The sequence below is a fragment of the Carassius gibelio genome, chromosome B17 (assembly GCF_023724105.1).
Source record: "Carassius gibelio isolate Cgi1373 ecotype wild population from Czech Republic chromosome B17, carGib1.2-hapl.c, whole genome shotgun sequence".
Lineage (NCBI taxonomy): Eukaryota > Metazoa > Chordata > Actinopteri > Cypriniformes > Cyprinidae > Carassius > Carassius gibelio.
Window position 1 is genome coordinate 20,206,882 of NC_068412.1, and position 16,838 is coordinate 20,223,719.

At 35.5% G+C, this 16,838-nt stretch overlaps 2 protein-coding genes across 4 annotated transcripts; both read right to left on the bottom strand.

Annotated features, from left to right (window-relative positions):
- Positions 1-2,846: 2,846 nt before the first annotated feature.
- On the bottom strand, positions 2,847-4,285 carry si:ch73-288o11.4 (beta-microseminoprotein). Its single transcript, XM_052580260.1, has 3 exons — positions 4,169-4,285; positions 3,809-3,911; positions 2,847-3,608 (listed from the first exon to the last, which is right to left on the bottom strand). The coding sequence occupies exons 1-3, from the start codon at positions 4,254-4,256 to the stop codon at positions 3,494-3,496; spliced, it is 306 nt and encodes a 101-aa protein (XP_052436220.1). The 5' UTR covers positions 4,257-4,285; the 3' UTR covers positions 2,847-3,493.
- A 1,126-nt stretch (positions 4,286-5,411) lies between these two features.
- Positions 5,412-14,688, bottom strand: samd8 (sterile alpha motif domain containing 8). Of its 3 annotated transcripts, none has more exons than XM_052580254.1 (6): positions 14,527-14,688; positions 9,139-9,712; positions 7,807-7,902; positions 7,464-7,581; positions 6,638-6,788; positions 5,412-6,526 (listed from the first exon to the last, which is right to left on the bottom strand). In XM_052580254.1, exons 1-6 carry the CDS (start codon positions 14,618-14,620, stop codon positions 6,222-6,224), a joined length of 1,338 nt encoding a protein of 445 aa, XP_052436214.1. In that variant the 5' UTR covers positions 14,621-14,688; the 3' UTR covers positions 5,412-6,221. The 3 variants fall into 3 exon arrangements, with proteins under 3 accessions (XP_052436214.1, XP_052436215.1, XP_052436216.1); XM_052580255.1 differs by lacking the exon at positions 14,527-14,688 and adding an exon at positions 12,212-12,291; XM_052580256.1 differs by lacking the exon at positions 14,527-14,688 and adding an exon at positions 12,221-12,283.
- Positions 14,689-16,838: the final 2,150 nt, after the last annotated feature.

Sequence of the window (16,838 nt, forward strand, 5' to 3'; positions counted from 1 at the left end):
AAAGTAAAAAAACAACATATTTTAACATGTCCAATACTGCAAAAGAGACCTCAAAACTGTACTGAAGCAGTTTCTTTAACAGAAAGTTTTATTTAACTACTGTTAGGCTACTAACATTTAAAAGAAGGGTCATCGGAAGTTACAAGTTGATATGATTCTTAGGGTCTTTGGTTAAAATTTCTCAATGGTGTAAAACAACACCCTTTTTACCTTGTCAGGAGTATCTCAAAGCCGTACTCAAGTAAAAGTGCAGATTTCTTACCAGAAAATGACTTTGGTAGAAGTTGAAGTTACCATTTAGAATATCACTTGAGTAAAAGTCTTCAGTATGTGATATTTATTGTACATATGAAAAGTATTTTTATATATATGAAACATACTTAAATATTGAAATTAAAAGTACAAATAAATGCAAAATGGAGATAAATATAGGCCTACATAAAAATGTTCATACACCATTTGAGTAACAAGGACTGTGATTAATCTAAATCGCCATAAAGTTATGATTTGAACAAGCACAATTTCTAAATCGCTACCTTTTTCTTGCATACAAAATGGGTGGTAGCCATTTGTAAATTCTGTTGGTCTAGAAAAAAAATACAGGGTTGACAGGTAAGTATTAAATTATATGATTAAATATAAATATAAAAAACATACAGAAGCATTTTTGCCATTTACAATTTAGAATGCCTTTAATTAGAATTTTAATAAACTAAGAAATCATGTGCGTGGTTCAAATGACGGAAACAGATGTTTGGAAACAGTTGTGACTATCTAGTTCGTTTCCACAACAATGCATCATGAGCGTGTACTCTCTGTGTGGGATATATAGTATACTGTATATCACATACATCAGCCTCGACTTGAGCGGAAAATTAATTCATCTGCGATTGTGTAAGCACTAGTTTTTAGGAGTCTAATTTAAAAGCACACGCCCATGGACCGTTGGCTGAACATCTTATGCATATGGCACAGAAAAGTGGAAACATTTCAGGAGTTTCAAAGTCATCACTGGATTGGTTGAATTCTACAGGATTTCCGGGAGACCTGTGTGTTACGTTCTTTAACGTTCCACCTGGAAATAAAAATGCTTGACTCCAAACCCCCTCATGAAAGAAGAAAGCCGTCGTGTTCACAACTTTGAGGATGAGCGCTTATCAGGATCAACAAAATACTGGATTCTCAAAAGAATGTAAAATATTTAAAGTTCACGGCACAGAATCCTTAAAATACATAAGAGAGTTCTACACACCATTCTGTTATTGTGGTGACATTTCCAAGTCCCAAAATGTGCCACTGAACGAAACAAACTGTGAATGGTTGTTTGACATGACTTGGCCAAAGAAAGCTGCCATGAATTCCAGACCTTCAGCCATCAGTCTGAAGGTCTGGCTACGCAAGACTACAATTACCAGACCAGACCACTGGTTCATCAAAAATGTAGTGGAGTAAAAGTGAAAGCTGACATAAATATAAAAACTCAAGTAAAATACAGATACTTCCAAATAATTCATAAAAAACCTTATACTCACTACAACTGTAGATTGGGCTGGATCACGAATGATTGACGAGTACATAGATGCATTGGGTAGATTGGGGACGCATTCACTTCAAAAACAAACGTAATCCACTGCGTCTTCAGTTCAGAGGAGTAAATGATGACTGCTATGTTCATTTTTACATACAACAACAGAACACCTCATTTGCTTAGGAACCATTCTTGTCGAAACAACTCCGTAGACCATCTTCCCATGCTCCCAAGACCCTCCGGCTCTGCCTTGGTCAGATATGACTTTGAGGTTACCACAGGGTTCTGGCCATCCAGCTCCCACACTTGTGTTATACTTTAATCATCAGAAAACTATCACAAAGGCATTATTTCTAGCTTATTTGTGTGTGTGTGTTTTTTTTGTGCATGAAATAAGAGTATTTGAACATATTTTTGCACTCCTTTGCAGACAATACTGTAAATAAAATCATACATTTTAAATAGGCTGCTACTTTTTGTCATCAAGCACAACTTTTGAAATGTGACTGAATTTGTTTTTTGATAAGTGCATTAGATTGCATATGTACATTGGAAAATGTTTTTTTTTTATACTGGTGTGTCAGTTGTTATCTGTTCTGTTGAAATTCTGTGTTTAATTATTTGTTATTACTTATGTATCTGTAAATATTATTAAAAATGGGCAGGGCACATATTTAATTGTAGTTCTCTTTAATCAGATTAGGGATTCTGAGAATGTAAGCAACACTTTCAGTCACATGGTAATGTGCATACTGAAGAAAGAGTTCATCATTTTTGTCATATTTCTTCATTCATATATATATATATATATATATATATATGTGTGTGTGTGTGTGTGTGTGTGTGTGTGTGTGCGTGTGTGTGTGTGTGTGTGTGTGTGTGTGCATGTGTGTGTGTGTGTGAAATAGATTTAAAGTGGAACAGATTTATATTTTAACAAAAACCTGATAGACATATTAAAAAAAGTTTTATACATAAATAAAATGATTGTGTCACACCTATCTGAATTGGAGGAGCTTCAAAGTAACAAAAAAAATTATTATTTAACTTTTTTTTACCCAAATGCTGTGTTCAGAAGATGCTCTGGATCGGTCAGCGTATATGACAGCGTGTCAATCAAAAACCAGATCAACTCTATGCGAAGGAGATGTTCTGCACTGTGTGAGGCAAATGGTGGTCAGATACTGACTGGTTTTTGGAACCCCCCCCCCCCTCCCCCCCACACACACACCCACCCGAACCCCCCAATACAGTAAAACATTTTTGTTGTGGACAGCCTAAGGCAGCCCTGCACACCTGTGCAATAATCATGCTGTCTAATCACCCTCTTTATATGCTGTACCTATGAGGTGGATGGATTATCTCGGCAAAGGAGAAGGGGTCACTGACATAGATTTAGACAGATTTGTCAACAATATTTTAGAGAAATTGGCCTTTTGTATACATAGAAAAAGTCTTAGATCTTTGAGTTCAACTCATGAAAAATGGTGGCAAAAACAAAAGTGTTGTGTTTATAATTTTGTTCAGTGTACATTTAAACCACTTAACTTGATGATTACTATAGGGATGTGAAGAGACTTTCAACCAGCATAAAAAAAAATAATTTCTGAACACAATCACCTGTTTCACTTTAAATGTATGTTGTAAACTATGCTGTATTACCAAATAAATTCAATTTGTCATGTATTTTGTCCATGCGTTCTTGCTTTATATTAAATGTTCATCTTTTGATTATTGGTGTTGCCTCTAATAATTTTCTGTGTTTAGCCCATTTTAAACCAGCAATATAATTTGTTTAAAACAATAGATGACTTAAATAAAACAAGTGTACAGTGAGTGTACATGCACACATCTTGGTTTGTTACAATAAAATTAGCTTGATATGATAAGCCTTTCATTTATTTGTAATTTATTTGTAATGTTTTCTACCCATATTCCATAGATGTGTGATTGCGTCCTGAAGTGTTAGGCAACTGGGCATGGCTTGCTGTGGTCTGAAACAAGTGCTAGAGTGAAGGAGCAGGTTGTTTTGTCAACAACCATCTCGCATTCATCAGGGTGATCTATTACTGTTGGGATCCTGCACACACACACACACACACACACACACACACAGAGAGACAAGATTTTTTTTTTTTTTTGATAAATACACTGTAAGTAAACTATAAGTACATGCAAATACACATACTGTAAAATAAAGTGTAACTGCAAACTTTGTATTGAAAACTGAATGGTCATGAAAACACTAAATATGTTAAGTCTAAATACTTTTAAACTTACTTGTTACAGCATCTGATGCCAAATAGTGCACAAAGACAGTTGTAACAGTCCTTCTCCCATTCAGAGTTGAAGTCATGGATTACTCCATCAGAGTCCACACAACCTAAATAAACCAGCACACACACAGGACCATAGATAAAACTGTAAATGAAATATATTATTTATGATAATTGACCATGATTATTTAAAACAAGACATTAGACAGAGAGTTTACAAAATATATATATTTTATAACAGCTGTGGTTTATCCTTATAATAAAGCATTCAAACAACATATGCTATTTCATTTATAAACATGAAAATATTTTTTTTTGTAGAAATTTCTTTCAGAAAGAAAAAGCTTCAGACAGTTCAGCTTACCTTGTAGGTGGTCTGTTATGTTGTGGACAGATGACAAATCAACTTGAGGTTTTTGAATATAGCACTCGGCACTACAGGAGACCACCATGAAGAGAAGAATACACACTCTCAGCAAACCCACCTGAGAAGATGAAGTTACTGGACAGTTTATAATGTCATAACATAATGCCAATAAATAAAACAAAGTGTTTTTTTTTAACTACAGACGCTCCCATATTTTAATATCAGACAAAGCTGATACCAAAAGCAGTATTTTGTTGTAGTAAATACGTCTAAAAGGCTGTATTATAGATCATGATCGAAAGACCTAATAAGTTGTACTGTACCATGTTGTAAAAGTTCCAGCTAAAGCAAGTGTTGATGAGAGATCAGTTCAACCAGTGGCCAAATGGACACTCTCACAACTTTATATATCGTTTCATTGCTCTGATAAATCAAAAATGACAAGCTTGTCCTACAGTATATTAATTAAACAGGAACTGGCTTTACTCATGATGGGAAAGTAAAGTCTTTTATCAAGAGCAATTAATTAATACTCCTAGCCTATGTTTGATCATGTCACTTCATTTTGTATGAGTTGGAACATAACACAACTGCATATATGCAAAGAGCCTTTTTTTTATACCCCTACTGAATCATGTATTCAGCCAATACACTCAAAAATAATTGGTTCCTTTTTTTTAAAGAATAATAACCTATTTTGCATGACTATATGAACTAATCTTTTAAATAACTTAGCTGTAAGTGATTAAAATAAACTTCACTTCAAATAAACAAAACACTTCAAATGGTCCCTATAGAATTAATGATTAAAAAATTGATATTTTTAATGTTCCTGTTAAACATTCATGCATATTAATATCTTTGTGATGTTACTTAACACATTTTTCATCAGCATCTACAATATTGCTCACATGGGTTTGGAGTTTTAACGTCTTGTCACATTGATCCTCTTGAGTCAAGCAATGAAGGGCAGCAGAAAAGGAAGGAAAAAGGTAAAACTGTCTATAACTGTGTCTATCTGTGCGCTTATTTCATGAAATAATTACTGGCACCAAAATGATGTCATTCTGTGTGACTGAAAACTTCAACGTCAAATCAGGTTAAACAGTTAAATCATTTAATCTCTAGTCAAACAGCACTGCAAATTCTGATGAATCACACCTAACTATATACACGGAAACTGTACTAATAAGTTAATCTACAACACAGTTGACATTTGTCATACTAAAACAAACATAAATGTGTTCATGTGAGTCTTTTATTCATGTACAAGCATTCTCCAGTTACCCCAAGTGATAAGACTTTTGTTAGCATCAAGGTACATTTAAATAAAACAGAAAAGAAAGAAACCGTTTTATAAATCTGTTACATTCACAAATACCTCATGCACAAACTTACAAACACAAATCATACAGGTAAATGAAAATACTGCATCTCCCTTTAAAGTCCATGTAAAAGTACTGAACATGTTTATGATGCTCATATTGTCAAAACATTTCATAATCTTTGTCTATTCCTGGAATCACATAAAACATTTATTTATCTATACAATGGCCACATATTAAAAACAAAGTGTCTAAAAATGTGTTAGCAAAACTTAAGCATTATATCTCTGTGGCTGTAAGACTGTAAATATGCACCATTACGATGTGTCAAGACTTAGAATAGGTCCTATCATGTATTATTATTTAATAAAGACTAATTGTATATCAGTGCTTTTCCAGTTAAACATACTGTATGTCTCCAAGAGTTTAAAAGCAGCATGCTTAATGGTTAGTGTAACATAAATCTGCAATTGTAAAATCTCAAAACTGTTTCACCAGTGAATTGACACAATGATTCTGTATGATACATTTTCCAGAGAAAATAAATATGATTTATAGATTGGTATAGGTAGATTTTGTGAAATTATAAGAAGTGTTAGTCAGCAAAACAAACAATAACAAAGCATTACAAATGGAAATTTCAAGAAAGTGATCAAATGCAATAAATAAAAATAAATTATTTTCCCAGGACTTCAAACATAAAGCTTGACATAAACAGAGATGGCTTATCCCAGAAGCATCCTCATGAAGGAGGGTTTGGAGAACGGCCAGCCATACTCATTTGGAACAGGTCCGGTCACATTGCACTCAAAGAAAGAAAAGAGAGGGAACCAGATACGCGCTCGGCGGCTGTGCTGATAGGCTTGCGTGTTTGCTAGCGTGTGATAGTACAGGAACAGTCTTGTGGTGATGTAGAACGCGATGAAGACGTCGATGGAGTAATGTTCATGAGCCGCCAAGATGAAGAAGATTCCAAACAGGTTTAGCACCCAAGACATGGTGTGGATGAAGTTCCAGTTACGTGGCGTGTCTAAAAATCACAAAAAGACATTGATCACATTGCTGAGATTCAGCTGATAAAGTACTAGGAGCGCTGGATATTTTCAATGAGTAAAACTCTCCACACCGTTTGCATACTCACATTCAGTGACAAAAAAGTTGAGCATGGTGAGAACAACAGTGTGTCCACTGAACATATAATCACCACATGTATGAACACCAGTTAAAGACATGCCAAGCCCACTCCAGATTTCCAATGCACGCTGCACTTTTGCCCATGCATCACCATACATCTGCAAAATACAGATATGCAAATTATTGCTCGCCCATTGTAGAGATGGAAGATAGTCGAATGTAAGAGGATGATAATTAAAAACATTCCAATATTTTATAATGATATAAAAACAAATTAAAATATATTATTAACATTTTATATATATATGTGTGTGTGTATGCTGATATATGGTGGTATTTTGCCTGTGCAAAACACAATGCTTGAGTGTTCTGGGTGGTTGCATGACATTACTGTACTAGAAGACGATTATATAATCAAGAAGGATTGTTTCTACATATCTTCAAAAAGATTTGTGAAAAATCTTATTGTGTATGTTTTATATCGTTTTAATCTGTCAATATAAAAAAACTCCTGAGATTGATCATTTTTAATTAGACCAATCTAATAACTTAAAAAAATACATATATTTATAGGGAAAATCAGTAACCAAGAAGAATATTTTTCCTATTTGCAATCTGGAATTAATATCCTTAATGTGGGCATTGATAATGCAACATAATGTGACATAATTCAACTCTAATTTTGTTCAAAAAGATTTGATTTGCATGAAATGTAAAATAATATTGAGGGGGTACCTACAGTAAAATATGTCTTATACATTGCCCAACGCAGATACACTTCCAAGACAAAGACTGAGAAAGACAGATGGTGTGTCTGTGTGTGTGCACCTCACCTTGCCTGAACACTGCAGATGATGACCAGGTACAGACAGCGAAGTAACAAACATTGTGACACAGCGGAGCAAAAACACAGTGCCTGTCAAATTACACAGCCTGCGAAACAAAATGGACCTACAGTAGCACACACAGAGAAAGACAGAGCAATGGAAAATTAGAAATGCATAACAGTAATAATATACACCGTATGAAATTCACTGTTGTACCACACACAGGATTTTGTAATAATATTGTCTTTGGGAATATTACGATTACATAACATTAACAAAGTCTTGAGGCCATAGCAATTTTTTAAATCTCTCTTGTGCTGGGTTGCATTTTGACTTTGGGTGTGTTTACCTGTGTTTGTGCATCAACAACACCAGCATTAATATGGAACCCAACACCACTGCACATGCTTCAGCCATGGAGAAGGCCCAGGGAATTCTGGGAACACTGACACATAAATAACAAGAGTCATAATTCTTTATTAACACTACAAAACCACAAGAAAAGAATACTTAAAAAGAAAAAAAAACTGAATTGTGAACAAAAACAATCAAAGTTGGGTGGTGCTTTTAATATGCAGATATCTGTTGTATTTTCAAAATGTTCACTACAAGGAGTAAACCATTTAAGGGGTAAATTAATCATTATTATTCTTATTATTAAGAAAAAAAAAACTGTTGTATCAGTTCATAGTATATTACATACATTTACGCAAATTGTTTTATATATTCTCCTTTTACACATACAGTACAGCATTAATTTAATAAAATGAAAATGCACTTTCATCACGCACCCTAAGGTCACAAAACGCTGGACTTTTGGTAGTTCCTAGGATAGCAAAGTCCACTAAAGGAGGTAGAGCTTTCTCACATTTGGCTCCCAAACTTTGGAATAGCCTTCCTGATAATGTTCGGGGTTCAGACACACTCTCTCGAATAATGTATCTCTTAAATTGTGAGTGTAGTTGCATCTGATCAAATGTGCATTTTTATTCATTAGCTTGGGTTAAACTAATTTTAGTTTGTTGGATCAGCAGCTATGCTAAAGATGTCTCTATTTTGTTTCTATGTTTTGCCATGGGATTTACATCCCGTGGTAACTAGGATTTACACAAGCTCCAGTCTAGACCCAGAACACCTGAGAAGAGATGATGCTGACCCTCAGAGGACCTCAGATGATGCTAACCCTGAATCAACAAACAGAACTAACAATTATTGCTACATGTGTGACTGCATCATATAACAATTATTAATTAATAATATTAGTAATGTTCATCGTCTACGTCTTGTATAAATTTTTTCTAAAAATCCAGTCATACTTGCACAAACTGACAGTCACCACCATAAGCTACTACTAAATATTGTAGAAACATTATTTTCAGTAAAGTTGCTTTGTAACGATTCGTATTGTAAAAAGCGCTATAGAAATAAACTTGAATTTAATTGAATTGAACGTTCGGACAGACTTGCACTGAGGTAATGTTTAAATGAGCACAATTAAAAATATATATGCATTCAAATGTATTCATAATTAAATAAAAAAATCTAATTGTGCATTGAAATCACTGTGATGGTGCTTAATACCTAAAATGTTATTTTCAACCCAACTCTGTATGAACTGGTGAAGTAATATAACACACATTCTCTGAAATATTCCCACACCACCCATTCAGATATAACTCACCTGTCTAGAAATATGTCCGGAAGTGGTGGGTATGTCCTCATGTCAGGAACCCGCTCATGCACGAGCACCATGACGAATGATGTCACTCCGCACACCAGCATGGCATAAATTGCGCTGAGTGCCGTCTTCCAGTACTCCGGGTCCAACCGAACACAATGTTTACGCTTGCCATTCGAGTAACTATGTTCCCCACCAACTGTAGTGACCGCCCCATTACAGTGTTGATGGTCTACTGACCCTCGCTCTGCGAAGCCATTAGAGATGACACGGTCTGATCGTCCAGTTTGTATGAGAGACAACGCACTGACCTCTGACCCGGACTGTGTGAGGGCTGTGTGTTGTCTCTGTAGCCTCCGCACAGCCAGCATCAATCTTTTGATATCACCCAGCACCTTGAGCTCCAGTGGAGGAGACCGCAGGTCAGTCTCAGTAAGACAAAGCAGACTGGCACCATCCAAACGGTGCTTAGAGCACAGGAGATCCACATATTCCCGAAATCCCTGATCTCTGAGCCAGCCAGCGACCTGCTTACTGCTCCAACCCTCCACACCAACGTACCTGGAGCTCGGCATACCTGCAGAAACAAACAAGATTACACATGTTAATGTAAAAACACACAGATAAATGCTTAAGGAATAGTTCAAACAAAAGTTTGCCATAATTTACTCACTCTCATTTAGTTCTTTCTTATTTTGTACATAAAACAAGATACAGGTGCACCTCAATAAATTTGAATGTCGTGGAAGAGTTAGAATAATTTTTTTATTTGAGTAATTCAACTCAAGTTGAAGTCTTTTGGTTCTTTTAATGTTTCAAAAACCCACCAATTCACTAACAATTTAGAATACTACATAAGACCAATAAACATTTTTAGTGAATTGTTGGCCTTCTGGAAAGTATGTTCATTTACTGTACAATAATTGGTAGGGGCTCCTTTTGCTTTAATTACTGCCTTAGTTCGGCTTGGCATGGAGGATATTAGTTTGTGGCACTGCTGAGGTGGTGTGAAAGCCCAGGTTTCTTTGACAGTGGCCTTGTTTCTCATTTTCCTCTTGACAATACCAGATCAGGATCAGGTTTGGTGAGTTTTCTGCCCAGTCAAGCACACCAACACTATGGTCATTTAGCCAACTTTAGGTGCTTTTGGCAGTGTGGGCAGGTGCCAAATCCTGCTGGAAAATGAAATCAGCAACTTCAAAAAGCTGGTCAGCAGAAGGAGGCATTAAGGTGATCCAAAAGTTCTAAGTAAACAGGTGCAGTGACTTTGGTTTTCAAAAAACACAATGGACCAACACCAGCAGATGACATTGTACTCCAAATTATCACAGACTGTGGAAACTTCACACTGGACATCAAGCAACTTGAGCTTCTCCACCCTTCCTCCAGACTCTAGAACCTTGGTTTCCGAATGAGACACAAAACTTGCTCTCATCTGAAAAGAGGACTTTGGACCACTGTGCAACAGTCCAGTTCTTCTTCTCATTGGCCCAGGTAAGATGCCTCTGACGTTGTCTGTGGTTCAGTAGTGGCTTTACAAGAGTGGCCCCAGCCTCAGTCCATTCCTTGTGAAGTTCACTCAAATTCATGAATTGATTTTGCTTGACAATCCTCATAAGGCTGCTTGGTTGGTTGTGCATCTTTTTCTTCTTCACTTTTTCCTTCCACTCAACTCTCTGTTAACATGCTTGGATACAGCACTCTGTGAACAGCCAGCTTCTTTGGGAATTAATGTTTTGTGGCTTACTCTCCTTTTGAAGGGTGTCAATGATTGTCTTCTGGACAACTGTCAGATCAGCAGTCTTCCCCATGATTGTGTAGCCTAGTGAACCAAACTGAGAGACCATTATGAAGGCTCAGGAAACCTTTGCATGTGTTTTGAGTTGTTTAACTGATTGGCATGTCACCATATTTTAATCTGTTGAGATTTGGTGGGTTTTTGTAAAATGTGAGTCAAAATCATCGCAATTAAAAGAACCAAAGACTTAAACTTGAGTTCAATTACTGAAATAAACTTTTCCACAACATTCTAATTTATTGAGATGCACCCTGTATTTTGAAGAAAGCTGGTAATCAAACATCAGTCAATGGTCTACATTGACTTCCACAGTATTTATTTCCCTACTATGGAAGTCAATGGGGACCAAAAATGTTTGGTTCTTCAGAATATCTTATGTGTTCACCATAAGAAACAAACTTATAATAAAAAAAATATTAATATAATAATAAAAAAAATTTTTTGGGTGAACTATCACTTTAAAGAATTAATCTAAAAAAATATTCTGACTGTGCACTAAGAATGGGTCATCTTGTAAGATTTATTTATTTATGGGACTTTTAATAGTTTAAAAGTGGATTAGTAAATAGTGTTTTTTAGTCAAAATAAAAATTAACAGGCCATTAAAACTGTTCCCCTGCTTAGTGTTCCATTCTGTTGCAATCCATTGAGCTGTTTGTGATGTAAACACCAAAAACCAACCTAACAACACAGAGTTTCCTTAAAGGGATAGGCCACCGAAAAAATGTCATCATTCATCTATGCTTGAATCATTCCAAACCTGTATGACTCATTTTCTTTTGTGCAAAAAGTTATTTTGAGAAATGTCTGTATTTTTGGTCCATTTCAGTGTTCTTCAAAATATTTTATGCTCTCCAGAAGAAAAAAAAAAGTCTTAAAGGTTTGAAACAACAGGAGGGTGAGTAAATTATGACTTCATATTTGGGTGGACTATTTGGACTACTTATTATATGGACTACTTAATTTCCAGCAATATCATCGACTTGATTGCACAGATACTATTTAATCTGAACTGAGCTGGATGATGACATCACTGATTTCAATGATGAACTGCCTTTTTGCATTACTGATAAACTTTTTTCATATTTAATGCTGTACAGATGCTTTGACACAATCTGTATTGTTAAAAGCGCTACATAAATAAAGGTGACTTGACTATATCTTTAGGAATCATTAATTGACTAGTCAGTCAAGCAAGCTGGTTTTGAAAATATGTAGATTTACATGTCTCTAATCCAATCAGTGACAATAAATCCAACAGAATAAGCTGACACTCACTTTACACACCCGTTTTCTTGAATCACCCACTACAGCTCACCATCTTCAACTTCTCAGTCACTGGCTCCAAAGGTCTGTGCACAATCAGTAGTACTTGTATCTGACTACATTCATGCAATCAACAGTTCCTAAATTCTGCTGATTCTGGAGCCTTAGTGCTAAAGTGCAGAGTTTCTAAAAAACACACATTGGACACTTTCTTATCAGTGGCTGTGTGTAACCTCAGTTCAAAGAATGTCTGAATTGTGATCAATGTGCTGAGCTGAATTAGTCTAAATTAAAAAAAAAAAAACAATGATGTGCTGACATGAATTACAATGTGAACTGTAGTCACTTCATTAACATGATCTCACTAACTATTAATCAGACAAGTAAAGAGAACTTAACATCTTGTTATTGATCTCTAATTCAAGATCAAATGTTTGCAGTTACACCTGACATCAAGGCAAAGGACTTTCAGTTTGCACACAGACAGGATCTGACAGTACTATCTAAAACTCACATCTCACATTTTAAATTTTTAAATGAACTACCACTTTAAATGTTCAGGAAACAATGCATGTGACTGGTATGTGCTGTGTGTACATGTTTACTGTTTTCTATCTATGTTACTGATCAGCTACAATTTTTAATGACAGATTGTCAAACATGTGGCAGTCCTAGAACTAGAATGACTGGAAAAAAAACATTCCTGACATTCGGTGGAAGCTTCTTAAATCAATACACATAAACTAAAACAGCCCCAGTCTATTTTGATTAATAATAAAGTTATTACAAGCATTGGGTGTGAACACCAATACAGTACACATATACAATACTGCCACTCCGTACCAAGAACAATTATTGATTCAGGGACACTACAGAGCGGTTAAAACCAAGCATCTGTCCTCTTGCACAACACTGCATGAACAAACAGCCTGTTGTTACCAAATCCAAAGGCATTTGGATGAGTTTCATCTGAAATACATGCACTGACACACAACACCGAGTTTGGTTTAGTAAAACAAAGTTCTTGGTGAATAAAGAAGTACATTTATTTTCAAAAATAAAACTATGAAAAATATATAAACAATATAACATACAATTTGGGCCACAAAGGTGTCTAATAAATGGCTAGCATTCGCGCACACACACACACACACACAAGGCTACAGTTTCAATGATTTGAGCCTGATAGATAAAGAAACGTAGCCAACAAACTATAGAATATAAAAAAGTACAGTATACAATTTACTGTGTAGGCAACGTGGAGTCCTCATTAAACACACACACACAAACACACACACACACACAAGGCTACAGTTTCAATGATTTGAGCCTGATAGATAAAGAAACGTAGCCAACAAACTATAGAATATAAAAAAGTACAGTATACAATTTACTGTGTAGGCTACGTGGAGTCCACATTAAACACACACACACACACACACACACACACACACAAAACAAAACAAAACAAAACAGTGCGTGTATAATTTCATATTATATATTTAGTTCAAAAATCTTGTTGTTGCTGATTACGAACGCTAGAGGGTCCAAAAGACAAAAGCGATTGCGCAATACCACGAACCTCAGATACTGGCGTCATGAAAGTTAATTCTAAAAATGTTAAATCTTCAAAATTGAAAATCCAGTTAACAATTATTAAAATAGAGGTTGGTTTGTGGACAGCAAGTGACTTCCCGTTTATGAGCTGTGGTTCCAGTGTCCAGTGCCAGAGGAACAGGAGTCTGTCTGAAACCCTACACACCCGACTGTGATAGAACCTTTGAAAAGGCCTAACATTTCAAAATAACATCTAAATAGTTCTAAAATGTAAGCTTCCTCCAAAAATAAAGATAAAATGAGATGTTAGGCAGAATTAGTCACAACTGTATGGGCTTCATTGTATGGAAAATGTTAGGAAAGTGAATGGCGACTGAGTTCGTCGGTTCTTCATTCCTTTGTACAGTATTCCACGGGGAAAGTAAATCATACATTTCGGAAACAGCATAGAGGTGAGTAAATGATATCAGAATATTTATTTTGGGTGATTTATCTCTGTGGACACAGAAAAGAATCACAAATAACCCTTATAGAGTATAGTACTATCTCATTTTGTCTGTCCAAAGAAATTTTGAACCCGTACACGCATTTATTCGCATATGACTCCTGTATAGAGTATACACAAACAATAAGCGCTCGAACAGCTTAGCGAGAGATAGAGAGAGCGAGAAAACACTGATCAAATCTGACATTGGTTCCCTGACAGCGTGGAAGAGTGTCTGTTTTGGGGGTGGGAATTGCTTGTCTTATTAGCTATGCGCCTGGCTTACCCTGTTTGTCCGTGTGGTTATTTAAATTATCCAGCTGTGTTAAAAATCCTCGCCAAAGAGCTCGAGATCCCAGCCTTGTGATCTCGAGCCACATCAGCCTTCGGTTTCTGAGTCACTGCCATGCTGCCAGTGACGCCCAAAAGCATGTAAACAGGAATCGTCGTCATGCACGACACGCCCCTTGGGTGTGGCTACGGAACTCCAAATATGGATTTTTTTGAGAAAAGAATTTGTTCAAGTGGAGATACTGACCGCGCCTTCATCACTGATGACCTTTCTCATCAATAATTATCTCGTTTTACGAGCTGTACCTGAATGTAATGTACTGGAAATTCGAGTTCCTGTAGGTTTAAAGAAATCAAAATAGCCAGAAGAACAGTTTTGTTGTGTTTTCTATAGACTTTAGTAGGCAACTATGATGGTTAAGTGCTTTAGTCATAAATAATATAGTTGCTTAGTGCACATAATAAAAAGAAATTAATACAAAATGTATATATTCACATATTTCCACATCACATATTTGTATGAGACAAAAAACAATTAAGCAATCAAACTAATATTTATTATTTAAAGCGATAGTTGAACTCATTATTAACTCACCCTATAGTCATCCTAGGTGTATATGACTTTATTTATTTATTTTTCAGATGAATATAATCCGAGTTATGTTCTCAGCATATTCTTGTGAAGCACTTTTTATGATGGATGCGATGTACTTTATTTTGCTTAAAATTCTCATCCACAATTCACTGTCATTATGAAGTTTGAAAGAAGTTTTAAAAATGTATATATAACTTTGTATTTGTCTGAAAGAAGAAAGTCATATACACCTACTGAGGGTAAGTCACAGTAATTTTTATTTTTGGGTGAACTTTCTCTTTAAATATTTAAATATAAATTAGACTCATTCAGTGGTTTACATTTAAACATTTCACTCCTTTTCTGTTCCAGGTTAGATAAGTATTAACTAATTAGGCAGTCCATATTTTCTACTGTACATTAAATATTTAGTTTTTATATGTAGCACTTTATATTTCCAAACTGCACTCAGCAGCCAGATGCAACGTAGCAGTATCAGTCTCATGTATTTATTTGTGGAGCAACAACCTAACACTCCTATCCCTGCTTTCTCTCGTTCACAGTTACTCATTGGTCAGGAATCCTCTGGAACAGCAAGTGTGTGATCTGATTAAGTGGTGCGACTTCATATTGTGACCTCAATCTGAGAAGGTGGATATTCAATTACATTTTTAACCACTTTTGTTAATAAGATCTCAGTTCTGCTGTAATCAACCATAGTCAACAAAGCAAGTGATCAAGAAATCATATAATTCAGTAAATTTCTATACAGTTCTATAAGTTTGAATGTAAAATACAATCAATGTAACATGTGAAGTAATGCAGATGTTATTTTAGAATTATACATTGCATTGTGTGGTGTTTTAGGGCTTCTGCCAGGATATATGTTTTTCTATTGATTTTTATTTCTTACCATGTCAAACAGAGTTGGTCTTTGTCCACTAGGTTGTGCTGTTGTACTTAGATTGCAGCTGAGTTCGATTTGGTAGAGATAATCAGTGGTAAATTAATTTGTCAAATTAATGGTGAATAGTATGAAACACTTCTGTGATATAGGACAAAATAATCCCTAACATTTAACATTAGCTGAGTCTCTTGTAAATTTGCAGAGATTGTTTGATTGTAGGTTACACTGATTTCTATATGTGTTAATTTGGTGTTTCATCTGTCTTGAACTTGACTGATCAGTGTGAAGCCATTGCTCTAAAAATCTCACCAAACTTTTCAGGGTGATCTAGCAGTAAGTGTCCTGCATGTTTGGCAAGAAGTGATTTCTTTGAAAAGCTACTTCAACATTGCATCATGAAGCACATCTTTTCAACAAAGAAGTACAGCTGGAGTCAATTTGCACAGAAATATCCTTGTTAAGATCCCCTGGACTGCTGATGTTCAAGGGATGTGGGTTACAACTACAAGAAATGTTTTACAATTGCACTGTGAAAAAGCATTATTGGTGCTATTATTACAGTGTATCACCGCCTTCATGTGTGTGTGTGCAACAGAAAGAGGGATAGATCATTTAAACATTACATATGTTGGATTGTTGAATTTGATATTCTAAACACAGAGTGAGATATAATAATGATATTATGTGTGTGTTTCTCTTTCTGCTCAGAGTGTCTGAAATGAGATCTCAGTTCTGCTGCCTTAGTTATGAAACTCTGCATTCCTCCACAATAGTCAAATGGAAACACTAATGTGTGTGTGGATATGATATGTAGGCCAGCACAAAG